The sequence below is a fragment of the Hemiscyllium ocellatum genome, chromosome 12 (assembly GCF_020745735.1).
Source record: "Hemiscyllium ocellatum isolate sHemOce1 chromosome 12, sHemOce1.pat.X.cur, whole genome shotgun sequence".
In the NCBI taxonomy this organism is placed as follows: Eukaryota; Metazoa; Chordata; class Chondrichthyes; order Orectolobiformes; family Hemiscylliidae; genus Hemiscyllium; species Hemiscyllium ocellatum.
In genome coordinates, this window is record NC_083412.1 from 48,372,341 (window position 1) to 48,386,005 (window position 13,665).

Below are 13,665 nucleotides of genomic sequence, written 5' to 3' on the forward strand. Positions count from 1 at the left end.
CAGCTGACAAGAGGGACCTTGTCAAATGTCTTGGTAAAGTCCATGTAGACAATATTCACTGGTTTACCCTCATCAATCGTCTTTATCACTCCTCAAATATTGTCTTTTCTAGGCACATGAATGATTATTAAATAGTATGATTATAGTATTAAACTCTAAAGGAACTTTTTTTTTGTCATGGAATCATAACAAAAACAAAGTTGAGGTACTGTGGTCAATATATTGAGCAGTCTCTTTAGAAGTATGGATGTATAAGCTTAGAATTTTTATGAAGTCTGCAGAACATACTGTCTTCCTCCACTGCAAATATTAATGTTTACAATGAAACCCAGTTTCTGTGGAAAAGTAATTGACCATTCAATACCCATCTTGCTGGAAAACAGCACCCAGACCAGTGTTGCTAGTACCAACAGTCAGTGTACAAATGGTTTCTCACAATTTGGTGCTGCTAACTCCAATGTGGTTGTCAGTACAACTCTCAAATTATCAAAGGCACTCTGATATTCTAATGAATATTCAGATTTCCTACCTTCCTTCACTAAGTTTATCAGTTGAGCCTGGGTTATTAAAATGAATCACTTGTGTGTATTTATAAATTATTGTAGTAGTTTTACTTAAGTTAACATAAGATTCCAGCCAATGTTTTCAACACCTGCATTTTGTTCTGCCTGTCATAATTTTCCAATTGCTCCACTGATAAACTGGCCTATGGATTCATAGTGTACTTGTCAAAACGCACTGACATTAAGGACTGAACATCTTTAAGCTACTTAATCTGCCAAACTGCCTTCTCAAATTAGATAAAATATCCTTCATCTCTATTTTCTAAATTTAGGCACTATGCATAGATTGCTGGTTAAATCAAACCTCTCATTGGAATCAAAATCACTCTTATTTTATTTTTACTGTAAGCCAAATAATGATATCTGATTCTTATTTTTTTGGAGTTCAATCTTTATGATTCCATCTCCCGATCTATTTCTTTCTCCTGTTTTTCCATGTTCTTCACTTTTCTTTTCTCTTCTCCTCAAACTCCACTTCAAACTTTATTTCCAATTCTCTTTTGCTTCTTTCTCATCCTTTCTATTTCTCTTTTTTCTTCCAATTCAAACTTTCACTTCTCACTGAATATTAACTGATTCTAGTGAAGGCAGCAAGTTAGGCCTTTCTTAAAATTTTATATTTTTGCTAATTACTTTAGGTAACTCATCCTTATGAGAATCTACTTTCATTTTAACATTAATTTGTGTTCTAACTTTATGTTTAACAAATCACTTGAATACGTAGCTTTTAAAAGTTACTGCAATTGTTAGACAAAGACTTCAAATAATACTTGTCTCCTACTTTGAGAAGAATCATAGCAACTCTTAAAGCCATTTTGAGAGTCCAATCAATGCAATAAACATGATCACATTATTCCTGTTTAACATTCAGTATCTCATATACTTTCTTAAAAATATGTACAGATCCCTCAAATCTGATGAGTTGCGATGATAGTGTGTTGCTGGAAAAGCACAGCAGGTCAGGCAGCATATAAGGAGCAGGAGAATTGACGTTTCAGGCCGGAGCCCTTCATTAGGAAGGGCTTTTCCAGCAACACACACTCAACTCTGATATCCAGCATCTGTAAACCCCACTTTCTCCCACATTATGATACCCAATAATTAAGGGATAAAGCAAATCTGGTATGCTTATTTTATCCAGATAAATGATCCACATTGTGTTTTGTTGGTACACTCTATTAAATGATGTTTGGTTCTTGATTTGCTTTGTTTTCTCACATTTTTCAATGAGCTGGATTGTAACTAATGCAGCGATGCAACTGTTTGTCTTAAAGAAGCATACCATAGAAGAAGCATAAACTGTACATGTTTAACAGAAGAGCAACACATCCATCATGCAGTGGTCCAAAGCTAACATTCATGAATCCTTTTGAAAAAATGAGTTGGAGTATCCCTTAGCAAACCATCACAGTCATCTTGTAGAAATCTCATTGCCAGAGCTTTCAAACATTCACCAAGATATTGCTTGGTTGGTGGTGAAAAGGGCACTCCCCATATGATCATTCAGGCACATCTGGACTCTCAATGCCACAGCACATTGCACTTAAATTGGCTATAGTGGGGAAGAAAATTGTCGGCATCAGTGGACAGGGAAGCTGAATTAATGTTTTGAGTCCAATAAGACAGGCCAATTCTGAAGAAAAATCTTATGGCCTCTGTTCCAAAGAAGAGTCATATTGGACTTAAAACTTTAATTGTTTCTCTCTTCAGAGATATTGTCAGATCTACTGACTGTTTCTTGCACCTCAGTTTTACTGCACTGCATTGTTTGTTTGATTTTTGTATCATCATAAAATTAATACGTATCTCTAATTAATAAAAATTGAAATTGATAGGCATAGAGTTATAGTTTATGACATTAGCAAGATTTATGAGTGCTGTAGAGAAGAATAAATCACTTTTTTTAGTAGACATAACTACTAATTCTGATATTACGAAGTCTTTATAAAAAGCGAGAATTGAGAAAGGTGAGCAGTTCCAAAGTGGTGAGAGACTGAGAATGACTCCTATTGCAATGAATTCTGTGGTAAGAATGAAATTCTGGAAAAAGGAACTGAAAAACCAAAACAAACCAGAATACTATCTGAGCAGAAGGAACTGAAAATGCTCTGTTCAGTTCTAGGCAAAACTTTAAACAGACCCTCACTGACCTGGTTATGAGTATTAACGTATATAAGGTTGTAGTTAGAGCTATCTAATTATTGCCTGAATTAAACTGACATAGGTGTTATTGTAGATGAGGCGGAGAAAGACCATAGCTTTGCTAAATTTTTGAATGCCTGTTTCTTACCCAAGCAATGAGTTAAAGAGCTTAGGAACATATGACAAATAGAAGTTAGCACAATAATACCTGAATATAATATTTGTTAATAATATGGTATTCTGAATCATCCTTGCTCCACTGGGTTAATCCCCACATAGAAGAGCTTAAAAAAATTAGCTTTTAATATCACAATTTTAATTTACTTTGCAAAGATGGAGCTACCTAGAATTTGCAAAAGCTTTTATATTGCGAGGAATAACTTATTTTAAAAAGACTACTCTTTTAGTTTCTGTCCTGAAATGTTTCTGAATTCAAATGTTTTGTTCTGACAGGTTTCACTGAATAGTTTTCACCCCACTAGATGATTGTTTTGCCACTTTAAATAATATCCCCATGGTAAGAATGACAGACTTACCAGTCACAGTCAGCAAGTAGATGATAACTCTTTTTATCATAATGCTTCTGAACAAATCTTTCATAGTTGCTCTGACAGAAAAATGTCTGATTCTGAAAAGCTAAAACAACAGCAGTAACAGGAAGTTGTATTTATCAGGAAACCACAGATTCACATGTGTTGGCTGTATGAAAAATCGATAACAACATTTACGTTTGGACTTTCCAGCCTGAAATCATCTGAAATTTTCTTTATTTGATATACCAAAGTCATACTTGCTATTTATTTTTAATTAAAATTCATACAAATCAACCTCATAGCACTTCCTTTTTTAAAAAAGGTATGTTGAACGATATTTGGGCTCCTTTTTATATTCACACAAGTGAATGTGTTGGTTGAGATTGAAATGAGAGAGTTTTTTTAAACAACTGCCATTTATTTGCAGAAGAGAGATCATCTTCGAGCTTATATAATCATATTCTGAAGAAGAAAATGGGCCCAAAATCATTCTAAACACACACCATAACTGAGAGCCCTAGTCACAGGTTTACACTGGTCTGGAAACTGCAAATGATCCCTTTAAAACAGGAAATCCTGTATGGATATTCTGGATATTGAGCCTTGGAAAATGGGAATAGTGTTTCTTTGATTTTCAGCTCATTGGTGCTGGATGAAATTTGGAATAGAAGCAGACCCAGTTGACACTCGCGTAGACACCCCTTGACTAATGGGAGTGATTGCATGCCAGAACAATTTATTTGAGATTGCAACCTTCATAATATTCTCATGCAGGCAGAAGAGTGTGTTGGATGGCTTCATGTACTGGTGCAGTTTATGTACTGCCTCCTGAAAGGAATAACAGAATTGTTATAGTATAGAAGGAGGCCATTCAGTCTATAATACCTGTACTGGCTCATCAAACCAACATTAATTCCCTTGTGCCAATCTCCTGCTCTTTCTAATATCCTTGCACAGTATTCCTATCCAAATAATTATTCATTGCACTCTTGAATACCTCAATTGAATCTGCCTTCATCACCCTTCCAGACAGTGCATTCCACATCCTAACTCCTTGCTGAGTGAAGGGAAAAAAAATTCTTGCAGCACCCTTGTTTCCCTTGCACATCATCTTAAAATTTCCCCCCTCATCTTTGTTCTCTTTATGAGCAGGAACAGGTCCTATATAATCATATACATAAGAAACAAACTACAGGCGAAAGTAGACATTGGGCCACTTCAAACTGATGCTGGAAGCCTAATGATGGGAGATAAGGAAATAGCAGGAGAACCTAACAAGTACTTTGCGTCAGTTTTCACAGTGGAAGACATGAGTAATATCCCAACAATTAAAGGGAGTCAGGGGGCTGAGTTGAGTATTGTTGCCATTACAAAAGAGATAGTGCTAGAAAAGCTAAAAGGTCTTAAAATTGATAAATCTCCTGGCCCCGATGGGATACATCCTAGAGTTCTGAGAGAGAGATGGCTGAGGAAATAGCGGAGGCATTGGAGTCAGGGAAAGTCCCGGATGATTGGAAGATTGCTATTGTAACCCCCTTGTTCAAGAAAGGATCAAGACAAAAGATGGAAAATTATAGGCCAATTAGCCTAACCTCAGTTGGTAAAATTCTAGAATCCATCATTAAGGATGAGGTTTCTAAATTCTTAGAAGAGCAGAGTCTGATTAGAACAAGTCAACATGGATTTAGTAAGGGGAGGTCATGCCTGACAAACCTGTTGGAATTCTTTGAAGAGGTGACAAGTAGGTTAGACCAGGGAAACCTAGTGGATGTGGTCTATCTAGACTTCCAAAAGGCCTTTGATAAGGTGCCACACGGGAGGCTGCTGAGCAAGGTGAGGGCCCATGGTGTTCAAGGTGAGCTACTGGGATGGATTGAGGATTGACTGTCTGACAGAAGGCAGAGAGTTGGGATAAAAGGTTCTTTTTCGGAATGGCAGCCGGTGACAAGCGGTGTCCTGCAGGGTTCAGCGTTGGGGCCACAGCTGTTTGCATTATATATTAATGATCTGGATGAAGGGACTGGGGACATTCTAGCAAAGCTTGCAGATGATACGAAGTTAGGTGGGCAGGCAGGTAGTACTGAGGAAGTGGGAAGGCTACAGAAGGATCTAGGCAGTTTGGGAGAGTGGTCCAGGAAATGGCTGATGGAATTCAACGTGAGCAAATGCGAGGTCTTGCACTTTGGCAAAAAGAATAAAATCATAGACTACTTTCTAAATGGTGAGAAAATTCGTAAAGCCAAAGTACAAAGGGATCTGGGAGTGCTAGTCAAGGATTCTCTAAAGGTAAACATGCAGGTTGAGTCCGTGATTAAGAAAGCGAATGCAATGTTGTTACTTATCTCAAGAGGGTTGGAATATAAAAGCACCATTGTGCTACTGAGACTTTATAAAGCTCTGGTTAGGCCCCATTTAGAGTACTGTGTCCAGTTTTGGTCCCCACACCTCAGGAAGGACATACTGGTACTGGAATGTGGAGATTCACACAGATGATCCCTGGAATGGTAGGTCTAACATACGAGGAACGGCTGAGGATCCTGGGCTTGTATTCATTGGAGCTTAGAAGATTAAGGGGAGACTTAATAGAAACTTATAAGATAATACATGGCTTGGAAAGGGTGGACGCTAGGAAATTTTTTCCGTTAGGCGAGGAGACTAGGACCCGTGGACACAGCCTTAAAATTAGAGGGGGTCAATTCAGAACTGAAATGCGGAGACATTTCTTCAGCCAGAAAGTGGTGGGCCTGTGGAATTCATTGCCGCAGAGTGTAGTGGAGGCCGGGATGCTAAATGTCTTCAAGGCAGAGATTGATAGATTCTTGATGTCTCGAGGAATTAAGGGCTATGGGAAGAATGCGGGTAAGTGGAGTTGAAATGCCCATCAGCCATGATTGAGTGGCGGAGTGGACTCGATGGGCCGAATGGCCTTACTTCCACTCCTGTGTCTTATGTCTTATGGTCTCCCTATTTGCTTTGCGTATTCCACTCATGATATTGAAAATTTCTATCAAACCTCTCTTCAGCATGCCTCTTGCCAAGGCAAACAGCACGCCAGCTTCTTCAATTCATGCTCGTAATTGAAGTTTCTTATGCTTGGAATCATTCATGTAAATTTCTTTTACAGACTGTCCAGCACATTCAGATCTTTCCAATTATGTGATGCCTATAATTGTACACAACACTTCAGCTGAGATCGAATAAGTTTTGATATAAATCCAACATCACCACCTTGATTTTGTGGTCTTTGCCTTTTAATAAAGCTGAGGACATTCTATGCTTTTTTAACTGCTTTCTCCACTTGTCCTGCCACATTTAATCTATGCACCCAAATACCCATGCACATATGCTCCTGCACACCCTTTTGTATTGTACCTCTATTTAAAATTGGCTTTCAATAATCTTCATATCAAAAAGCATCATCTCGCACCTGTCTGCATTGACCCTTATCTGTCACATTTCCACCTACTTCACCAACTTATCTGTGTCCTTTTCAAATTCTATGTTATCCTCTTTAGTGTGTAACTCTTCCAAATTTTGTGTTATCAGCAGAGAAACACTCTCTTCTATCACAATCTCTTTACTAAGCATCATTTATAAAATCTATGTCACATATACATCCTTTCAAGGAGGGTGTTATTTTCATAGGAGTGTCTTTATTAGATGCTGCTGTACTCCCATCATCTTCAGTTCCTCCTTGTCTTTTACGACAGAATAGAAATAAAATAAACAAATATATGCCTATTGGCTAACTAATAGATTAGATGAGCACTGTCCAAAGGAAAGTTGAAACGAAAAAAAATTTAAGTTAATTTTTCAACAATTGTCCCTAATTGGTGGAATTCATTTTTGTATTCTTTGGGAACAAAACTTCCTCCCTTCTAGACCTTGGCAACAAGTTTTGTCTGCTATCATTAGAACATAAGAACTAGGAGCAGGAGTAGACTATGTGGCCCTTCGAGCCTGCTCCACTATTTAGTAAGATCATGGTTGATCTTTTCATGGCCTCAGCTCCACTTACCCACCCTCTCACCATAACTCTTAATTCCTTTCCTATTCAAAAAAAAATCTATCATGGCCTTAAAAACATTTGTTGAGGAAGCCTCAACCACTTCACAGGGCAGGAAATTTCATAGGTTCACAACCCTCTGGATGAAGGATTTCCTTCTCAATTCAGTCCTAAATCTGCTCCCCCTAATTTTGAGGCTATGCCTTCTTGCCTTATTTCCCCTGCCAGTGGAAACATCTTCTCTGCTTCTATCTTGTCTGTTCCCTTCATAATTTTATATGTTTCTATGAGATCTCCCCACCCCATTCTTCCCAGATATAATGCAAGTCCACTCAGCCTGTCATCATAATACCTTAAGTCCAGAATCAACCTAGTGAACCTCCTCCACACCCGTCCAGTGCCAATACATTCTTTCTCAAGTACGGAGCCCAAAACTGCACGCCATACTCCAGATGTGGCTTCACCAGCACCTTGTACAGCTGTAACATAATACCTCTCTGCTTTTAAACTCAATCTATTTAGCAATGAAGGACAAAGTTCCATTTGCCGCCTTAGTTACCTGTTGCACCCGCAGACCAACCTCTGTGATTCATGCACAAGTTCACCCAGGTCCATCTGCACAGCAGTGTGCTGAAATTTCTTGCCATTCAAGTAAAACTCCTTTTTACTCTTATTCCTACTGAAATGGATGACTTTGCACGTATTAACATTGTACTCCATCTGCAAGACCTTTGCTCACCCCTTAAACTATCTATGTCCTTTTGCAAAGTTTCAAGGTCTGCACACTTTGCTCTATCACTTATCCCAGTGTCATCCAGAAACTTTGATGCACTGCATGTGGTCCCCAATTCCAAATCATCTATGTAAATTGTGAATAATTGCGGTCCCAACACTCATCCCTGAAGCACACCACAAGTCACTGATTGCCAACCAGAATAGCACTCATTTATCACCACTCTTTGCTTCCTGTTGATTAACCAATCCTCTATCCATGCTAATATAACCTTTTCCAGACTTGCTTTTGTCACAAAGCTGGTCCCATTTTTCTAAAAACTGTTTCTTTTCTCAAGGATACTGTGTCCTTGACTTTTTGTCAGAGAGGTTGTAAAGGGACTGGGCTCTGATTAGACTAGTTTGGTACAGAGATAAAAATGATTTTGAGAAGCTTTTGTTTATAAATAAAGAGCTTGAGACTTCAGGCCAAAGTGGTCATGTTTTAGAAGTGACCCGAATAATGGAAGGAGGAGTGGTCAGCTCTTAGCTGAGCAGTTCAGCCCACAACTAGTTAGGAGTTCAACAGTGGACTGTATGAATAGGTTCTCTCTTTCTGCCCTTCTAACTCCAACCTGTAAGCACCAGTTCCATTTCCACATTTTAAGGGGGTTTGCTTATTGGGAATGTTACGTTTGTTTAAAACAGCATAATTAAGTCTAGTTTGGATGGACTGAGTTCTATAGGGCTTCTTTCTTCTGTTCTGTGTGTTTCATTGTGTAATTTTGTGAATATTTTGTCTGTTTTAAATCCTGGTAGTCAACCTCGCTACCTTACTCTGGGTAATTTTCAATGTACACTTATCAAAACAAATTGCAAAGTTATGTCTGGGCTGATGTTTTGAGTCATCTGGCCTAGTTCATAACACTTTCAAGTCATTGCAAATATATTTTCAAGAAAGTCCTCAGTAAGTTAGAATGTTGTTTCTTCTGGTTTTGGTTAAATATGTGTGTTAATATACATGTTGGTGGGAGCTGTTGACATCTTGGCCGCAATTTTTAACCTAGCTTGCTCAGGCAAATTGAGAGAGCCTTGGATCAATAGCTCATTTACACAGAACATTTGACAGAACAACAGATCATTTGTCCCAAGTAGTCTGTAATTGTTTCACTTTTGGGCGGCACGGTGGCTCAGTGGTTAGCACAGCTGCCTCACAGCGCCAGAGACCTGGGTTCAATTCCTGCCTCAGGCGACTGACTGTATTGAGTTTGCACATTCTCCCTGTGTCTGCGTGGGTTTCCTCTGGGTGCTTTGGTTTCCTCCCACAGTCCAAAAATGTGCAGGTTAGGTGAATTGGCCATGCTAAATTGCCCGTAGTGTTAGGTGCAAGGGTAAATGTAGAAGAATGGGTCTGGGTGAGTTGCGCTTTGGTGGGTCGGTGTGGCTTTGTTGGGCCGAAGGGCCTGTTTCCACATGGTAAGTAATCTAATCTGATCTAAAGTTCAAGACACAGGAGGAACATCATATTTATATCCACTCTGATATGCCCTGGAGAAACGTTGTAAGTTTCAATAAAATTCCCTCTTGTTCTTCAAAACTCTGAGGAAACTGTGTCTGTATTTCCTAATCTCACCTCAAGGCAATCCCACTATCAAGGCAAACCCCCATTACAGATCCTTTATGGTGAGTATCCTTTCTTAGATAAGGAAACCAAAACTGTACATGATAACTGAGGGAAGGTTTCACCAATGCTGTGTAGAACTGCAGCAAGGCATCTTCACTTTTGTACTCTGATTCCCTTGAAATTACCGCAAAGATTTTGATTGTTTTCATAATTGCTTGTTACAACTGCATGATAACTATTAATGAATCATGAACAAAAACAATCATATCTCTTTGGATATCTATTTTGTTTCTTTTCATTCATTTATGGAATAAAAATGTCATTGGCACAGATAAACTAGAGACTGGTTGAGAATCAACCACATTGCTGAGAGTCTGGAGCCACATGTAGGCCAGACCAGGTCAGGATGTCAATTTTCCTCTGTAAAGGATATTAGAGAACCAGGTAGGTTTTTCTGACAATTGACAATAGCTTCATGGTCACCACTCATCTCTTAATTCCAGGTTTTTATTGAAATCAAATTCCATCTGCCATGGTGGGATTCAAATCTGAGTCTCTGATGAAGAAACCATCAGCAATACCACTAGGCCATCACCCGCCTATCTTTTCCCCTATCTATCAAAGCGAATGACTGCACACTTATTTATGTTACCATTCATCTGCCATTTCTAGTACATTCACTTTGGTGGTCCATGTCCTCTTGAAGCCTCCATGCAGCTTCCAAACAACTTGTGTGTCCCACACAGACTGGTGTCTTCAGAAAATTTGGAGTATTGGTCCATCATCCAAATAATTCACAATGTTCTTAACATTTTCCCTTATGCAAACGGGAAAACAGATCAGTAGCTCTTCACTTTCTCTTTCTAAATAGTGGGGTTACATTTTCTACTCTTTTTCAGTCAGCAGAAATCTTTCCAGAGTTTATTAGAATTATGAAAAATAAGTACCAGTGCATCCACTGACTCCATTATTATTTTCTTTAACACTCTGGGGAGAAGCTCATCCTGTCTTGGTCATTTGTCATCCCCAATCCAGCTAACTTCTCAAGTTCTGCCTATCTATTAATACCAATTTTACTTTATTTTCTCAGTTGCATTAGTCCCTTTTGTTGTCTAGTTTTCTGAGAGATATTCTGCATCTTCTTCTGTGAAGACTGCCCCAGAATGACAGTTTTGTTTATCCACCATTTCTTTGTTCACCATGAATCCCCTTCTCCTCACCCGTAATTTAACTACACTTACCCTTGGTAATCCTTTTTTCTTTCACATACTGAATCATTTACAGTCCTTTATGTGGCTTACCAGCTTACATTCATATTGTCTTTCCCATTTGCTTTTCAGTTCTCCTCTGTGTCATAAATTGCTCCCAATCTTCAAGCTTTCAAGCCCTCTTATAGATCACAGTGTTTATATGATATAATCTTGGTGGGGTGGCGGACAGTGTGGAAGAATGTTGCAGGAGGACTTGGATAAACTGCAGAATTGGGCTGAGAGGTGGAAAATGGAGGTCAATGTAGATAAACCTGAGTTAATTCACTTTGGGAAGAATAACAGGAAGGCAGAATGCTGGGTCAATAGAAAGATTCTTAGTAGTGTGGATGTGCAGAGGGATCTTGGTGTCCAAGTACATCCCTAAAAGTTGCCACCCAGGTTGATAGTGCTTTTAAGAAGGCATATAGTATGTTAGGTTTCATTGGTAGAGGGATTGAGTTCCGGAGTCGTGATGTCATGCTGCAACTGTACAAAAAGCTGGTGCAGCTGCACTTGGAATATTGTGCACAGTTCTGGTCGGATTACAGGAAGGATGGTGGAAGCATTGGAAAAGGTGCAGAGGAGATTTACCAGGATGTTGCCTGATCTGGAGGGAAGGTCTTATGAGGAAAAGCTGAGGGACTTGGGTCTGTTCTCATTGGAAAGAAGAAGGCTAAGACGGGATTTAATAGAGACATACAAGATGATCAGAGGATTAGATAGGATGGAGAGTGAGAGTCCTTTTCCTAGGATGATGACTCAGCTTGTAAGAAGGGGCACAGCTGCAAATTGAGGGGTGATAGATTAAAGACATATGTCAGAGGCAGGTTCTTTACTCAGAGAGTGGTAAGGGCGTGGAATGCCCTGCCTGTCAATGTAGTTAACTCAGTCACATTAGGGGAATTTAAATAGTCCTTGAAGAAGCACATGGACGATGATGGGATAGTATAGGAGGATGGGATTAGATTAGTTCACAGGTTGGCACAACATCGAGGACTCAAGGGCCTGTTCTGTGCTATATTGTTCTGTGTTCTATTCTTTAACATTTGTTAATCATGGCTGATTCGCTTTCATCTTTGGGTGTTGTGATTTAGTGGAAAGTATATTATTTGTAGATCCTGGTAGTATTTATTTATCAGCTATTTCCTATCTAAGTCAAAGGTTTTATTGTATTTTCGAATCCACTTTAGCCAAGTATTCCCTGTACTCTTGCCATTTGCTCAGATGTAAGATTCTAATTTCAGAAGCAACTGACGAAATATGGAATTGATTAACTCTGTCTATATGCAAGTTGAAGTCACATGTATATAATCTGGGTAATGCAGTAATAACATCTTTATTTCCCTGCTTTATGACATGCCAATATTAGTACTACAGTTTAGTATCATGTAATCAACTCCCACCAATGACTGCTTTATCTGGCTGTTCATTAGCTCCACCCAAACTTGTTCTACATTTGATTATTTAATTTTGCCCTCCAAAATATACAATATTCTTGGAAACTCTGTTCCCAATTTTGGTCACCCTGTAGTCATGTCACTGTAACGGAAGCTAAATTAGACCTTTTTTTTGTGTATTTATCCCAAATATCCATTTAGTGAATTTTATATGCATTCGGAGTGCCTTCATTCAGCCTTTATAACACTATTCCCTGTTTTGATCTTGCCTTTATTTTGCCTGTTTCCATTATTCCTCACTCCTCTCCTTTTACTTTCAATTTTACTAATTTTGCTTCTCTTGAATTGGAACTGCTTCTTTGATTTCCAATCAGTTGAAGCCCTCCAGAACAGCACTCGCAAATTTCCTGTGAGGATGGTAATTTTGGTCCTGCTGAGATGCAAACTATCTTGTACAATTTTCACCTACCTCAGAACTGGTCTCCAACTCTCAGAGATCTGATAATCCTTTCTTCTGCATCAATTTTCCAGCCACATATCTGATAGCCATCTCTATGCTCACTAACAGTGGACATGACATTAAACTTGTGATGACTGCTTTGGAAGTCTTGCTTTTCAATCTCCATCCTCACTCCCTGAAATCTGCTATCACGATCCCATCCTCTCTCCAACCCTCCGGGTGAGGAAGGGTGCAGGTGTGGGCAGTGGAATGGAGGCATGAAGATGAGGATGTGAAGTGCTGGAACAGCTTTTTGAAAGTATATGGCCAGAGGGAAAAAACATTTTTTAAAAAAATGATACTTAGAAATGAATACACTGGAGCTCCGTGTTGTGGAATCTTGGGTATGGATATGGGTAGGCAATCAGTGAAAATAAGCAAAATGCAGGGTCTTTATGGGATGATTCAGAATACCTCATGTTAAGTCCAGTAGGTCAAACAGTCAGGATGCTGACTCACTGGAGAAGCAGTTAGAGACACAAGGAGAGTTTGATTTATTATGGGGACAAGTCCATTCTCAGACAGGGAACATTTTGGAGACATTTTCTCATCACCAGGACAGGTTTTCCTGCTAGTGACATTTGCTGTATACAGGACTCAGCGTATCTGCATATGAAAGGGTTAATACTTGATTGAGTGCAACAAGTATCACCTACTGTGCTGATGCCTGAGAACTTGGTTAGCGTGAAACCTAGAATCTGGTGGGAGACAATCTTAAGACCAAGTCCTTCCAGCAGTCTTTGTAGCAATGTGAAACCTATTCCTCCAACCAATAAGCAGTTTGAGTAGTAATAGACCATTAGATAAAGGAGCAGAGTTTGGCCATTCAGTCCATTATCATCTCTGCCACTTGGATCATGGCTGATATGTTTCTCAACATTATTCTCCTGCCTTCTCCCCATAACCCTTGATTCCCTTATTCGCAAAGAATCTATTTATC

The 13,665-nt window shown here is 39.1% G+C and overlaps 1 protein-coding gene across 1 annotated transcript in view; it reads right to left on the reverse strand.

The window, feature by feature from the left end:
- Positions 1 to 3,312, reverse strand: part of LOC132820740 (uncharacterized) — a 42,390-nt gene extending 39,078 nt beyond the window's left edge. Inside the window, exon 1 of the mRNA XM_060833009.1 lies at positions 3,242 to 3,312. Coding sequence (XP_060688992.1) covers positions 3,242 to 3,305 — 64 coding nt within the window. The 5' untranslated portion in view covers positions 3,306 to 3,312. The remainder of the gene's footprint in view (positions 1 to 3,241) is intronic.
- Positions 3,313 to 13,665: the final 10,353 nt, after the last annotated feature.